Source organism: Ascidia mentula, chromosome 5 (assembly GCF_947561715.1).
Source record: "Ascidia mentula chromosome 5, kaAscMent1.1, whole genome shotgun sequence".
Classification (NCBI taxonomy): Eukaryota; Metazoa; Chordata; class Ascidiacea; order Phlebobranchia; family Ascidiidae; genus Ascidia; species Ascidia mentula.
The window spans coordinates 450,070-454,284 of record NC_138570.1 but is presented as its reverse complement, the minus strand read 5'-3'; the positions used below and the strand labels follow the sequence as shown (position 1 = coordinate 454,284).

Below are 4,215 nucleotides of genomic sequence, written 5' to 3'. Positions count from 1 at the left end.
ATGATGAAGTTATTGCTGATATTTGTGTTGATCGGATGGGCGGAAGGTGAATGTCCGGCTGAGGACACAAGTCTGGCTCCTCTTCCCATCACAAGTAAGTGTGAAATTAACAGTGTAACCTCCTGATTATAATTTTTGATCACACCTTAACCCATTTGTCTGAAATTAAGCTTGTGTCTCGTAACAGGAGATGAAAATCTACCGGTTTGTGAAGCTCCGTATCTTGATCCCAACTGCACTTGTCCCTCGTTCATGTTCGAATGTGCTTGCCACAAAATCGGTAAATGTGGATCGAATCAAAGAGGATGTATTGGGATGGGGTATGTAGGCGATAACCACAACAGCTGTGGAGATTGGAGTGATGTGTTCATTGATAGTTGCCCTGGTGGTAGTTTCAAGTGCGATTGTTTTCACACAACATGTCCTGGAGCATGTGTATCTGCATATTTACGATGCGATGGAACTGTACATTGTCCTGACGGAAGTGATGAATTTAACTGTGTATGTCCAACGGGTCAATCTGCATGTATGTGTCACAGCACTAATAGCTGCCTCCGTATAACATGCTTCAGCCAATCTGAGCAATGCGATGGATGGAATCACTGCGTAGATGGTAGTGACGAGGTTAACTGCACATGCCCAGCGGATAAGTTTGAATGTCCATGTTACAAAACTAATAACTGTGCGTCATGGTTGGGTGGTTGCATCAGTAAATCTTGGCAATGCGATGGATATAACAACTGTGGAGATTGGAGCGATGAAGTTAACTGCACATGTTCAGCAGATAAGTTTGAGTGTTCATGTTACAAAACTAATAACTGTACGTTCGAGTGGGGTTGCATCAGCAAGTATGAGCAATGCGATGGATATAACGCCTGTGGAGATTGGAGCGATGAGGTTAACTGCACATGTCCAGCGGATGAGTTTGAGTGTTCATGTCACAAAACTAATAACTGTACGTTCGAGTGGGGTTGCATCAGCAAGTATGAGCAATGCGATGGATATAACGCCTGTGGAGATTGGAGCGATGAGGTTAACTGCACATGTCCAGCGGATAAGTTTGAGTGTTCATGTTACAAAACTAACAACTGTGCGTCAGTGTGGGGTTGCATCAGTAAATCTTGGCAATGCGATGGGGTGAATGACTGCGGAGATTCGAGTGATGAGGTTAACTGCACATGTCCAGCGCATGAGTTTGAGTGTTCATGTTACAAAACTAATAACTGTACGTCAGGGAGGGTTTGCATCAATAAATATTGGCAATGCGATGGAAGGAACGACTGCGTAGATGGTAGTGATGAGGTTAACTGCACATGTCCAGCGGATAAGTTTGAGTGTCCATGTTACAAAACTAACAACTGTGCGTCAGGGTGGGGTTGCATCAGTAAATCTTGGCAATGCAATGGATGGAATGACTGTGGAGATTGGAGTGATGAGGTGAACTGCACATGTCCAGCGCATGAGTTTGAGTGTTCATGTTACAAAACTAATAAATGTACGTCAGGGAGGGGTTGCATCAATAAATATTGGCAATGCGATGGAAGGAACGACTGCGTAGATGGTAGTGACGAGGTTAACTGCACATGTCCAGCGGATAAGTTTGAATGTCCTTGTGTTGGATTGAAACAGTGCATGGGAAAGGATTTAAATTGCATTGATCGATCTTTGTTGTGTGACGGAAAACCTGACTGTATTGATGGAAGTGATGAGACACATTATACTTGCAATTGTTCTGGTACTTACGCCAGATGTCCATGTAATCCAAATAACAAACAATGCTTACCAGACGGTAGATGTATACCTTTTAGCTGGATAAATGACAACTTCGTAGATTGCGTTGATGGAAGTGACGAAGATTGCTCAGTTTCTAACATCACATGTCAATCTTGTCATGTAGTTGCTGTAACTTGTCCAAGTGAAAAGGAAGCCAGATATTTCATACATACAACTGATCCATATACGTGCAACAATGAAGTTGTTAGTAAAACGTGCGCTACTGATGTTAATAATTGTGAAGTTGATAAAGTGGTTTGTACAACTTCAACATGCAGCAAATCCTGCGAAAATTTATTTTTCTGTGAAAATCAACAACTTATTGCAGCAGAATATTTTTGTGACGGGCAAGCTATTGATGGCTGCAAGGACAAAAGTGACGAAATTCAACATGGGTTTGGGTTTAAATGTTCTGGATCATCAAGAAAAGGTGTTTGTGTTTTACCTCAAACCAACGTCTACGATTCAGTGGCTCAATGTTCTGACAGTTCTGATATTTGTTTCGTCAATGGAGAGTTTAGATGTTTCCAGTGTTTGGACAGAAAGCTGATAGTTTCAAGCAAGCAAGTTTGTGACGGTGTAGTGGATTGCTTTGATATGTCAGATGAATGTTTGTGTGAAAATCAAACATTGTGTCGCGATATACAAGGAGATTGTCCACAGAACCAAATGCACTGCAAGGACAGTTCTACCTGTGTGGACCAAGATAAGGTGTTGTGTAACACAAGTGTACAATGTGTCAACCAAACTAACACAAAATACTGTTCAACTGCTGGGACACAAAATACATCAGTGCAAAGTGAATGTGTAGCAGATGACAACATCTTCACAGAAACTAGTTCGAGAAAAGAATCTCTTTGCGTTTTAGCAATGAAAATGTGGTTTAAATTGTTAGCAGCATTTATGGGTATAACTTCAACTAGGAATTACTATCCCATGTGGTGTGATGGATCAGTCCATGATATTTTGCGCGTCTTAGGAGAACGTTTTTGTCCGAACAGGTTTAAATGTTTCAATAATGGAGAAATTAACATAGAAAAGCAAAGAGTCTGTAATGGAATAATTGATTGCGACGATGAATCAGACGAATTTATGGAACTTTGTAACAATACCCGCTTCTACTGCAGAAGTAAAGGAAAGATTTCCATAGATAGAAATCATGTTTGTGACGGAATAATCGACTGTGATGACGCATCTGATGAAAGCAGGTGTCGTTGTGAATATGCCAGGTTTTATTGCACCAATGAACAACCTTTGTCTGTTGAAATGAAAGTTGTACAGAACGGAATTAATGACTGCTCAGACGGAAGTGACGAATGTGTTAATTTGGCTGGAAACGCATTCGCAGACGTCAACGAAATGATCGCAAACCCAGTTTATCGAGGTATCTTCTGGGTGACAGGCATCTTAGCACTGGGAGGGAATTCGTTTGTATTTGTTACAACCACACGTGACTTGATTAAAGTTAATAAAGATCAGAATTTGTTTATTAATACAAGCGTTTTTATTCTCAACCTCTGCGTGTCTGACCTTCTCATGGGAGTTTATCTGCTGGCAATCATAATACAAGCGACTAGATTGTCTGGATCTTATTGTTTATTTGATAAAGAATGGAGATCAAGTAGCTTGTGTTCAGGACTTGGAGCACTTGCAGTTGTATCATCAGAAGCATCAGCTTTCACTATGACAGCTATGACCACATTTCGCCTGATATCGACCTTTAAACCTTTCCTCATGCGAAATGTCAGTGTTACTAAAACTGTGATTGCTGAATTGTCTTGTTGGATGTTGGCTATTTTGTTGGCAACCGTTCCTTTGCTCAACGCAACTTCCGAGTACTTTGTTGCTGATGTTTGGTTCCCAAATAACTTTTATGAAACAGATTTTGTGTCAAGAGAAAACATGTCGTTACTTGCACAAAGAATTTCAACATCAGAGCCAGAGTCTTGGTACGATGTTGAACGTACAATTGAAAACGCTTTTCCACGTAACTCTATCAAGGGAGAGTTTGGATATTATGGTGAAACGAGCGTCTGTATGCCACGTTTGTTTGCAACTACCAATGAGTTTGCTTGGGAATATTCAACATTCCTCATCACAATCAACTTCATCCTGTTCATCTACATGGTGGTTGCTTATTTTCTTATTTACAAGCGAAGCAACCGCATGAAAGGATCCAGAAGCACTGATGTCAGCTCCAAGATGCAGAAGAGAATCACCAGGTTGATTTTGACCGACTTTTGTTGCTGGATTCCAATTTGTGTGATGGGATTTTTGAGTGTTGGAGGAGTGAAGATGCCAGGAGACGCTTATGTGTTGAGTGCTTGTCTGTTGCTTCCAATCAACAGCGCCCTTAACCCCTTGCTCTACTCAAAAGCACTGGAAAAGCGATTGTCGAAGATGAAGGAATGTCTCGTTTCCAAAATATCAACAAAAAAATAA

The 4,215-nt window shown here is 40.9% G+C and overlaps 1 protein-coding gene across 1 annotated transcript; it reads left to right on the top strand.

The window, feature by feature from the left end:
* Positions 1–4,215, top strand: LOC145902702 (uncharacterized). The gene is made up of 3 exons (XM_082990782.1): positions 1–94; positions 188–484; positions 611–4,215. The coding sequence occupies exons 1-3, from the start codon at positions 1–3 to the stop codon at positions 4,213–4,215; spliced, it is 3,996 nt and encodes a 1,331-aa protein (XP_082846908.1).

Coding starts and splice junctions, on each gene's coding strand:
- LOC145902702 (XM_082990782.1), top strand. CDS start 1: ATGATGAAGTTATTGCTGATATTTGTGTTGATCGGATGGGCGGAAGGT. Junction 95..187: donor GGCTCCTCTTCCCATCACAA/GTAAGTGTGAAA, acceptor GTCTCGTAACAG/GAGATGAAAATCTACCGGTT. Junction 485..610: donor TGTACATTGTCCTGACGGAA/GTGATGAATTTA, acceptor ATCACTGCGTAG/ATGGTAGTGACGAGGTTAAC.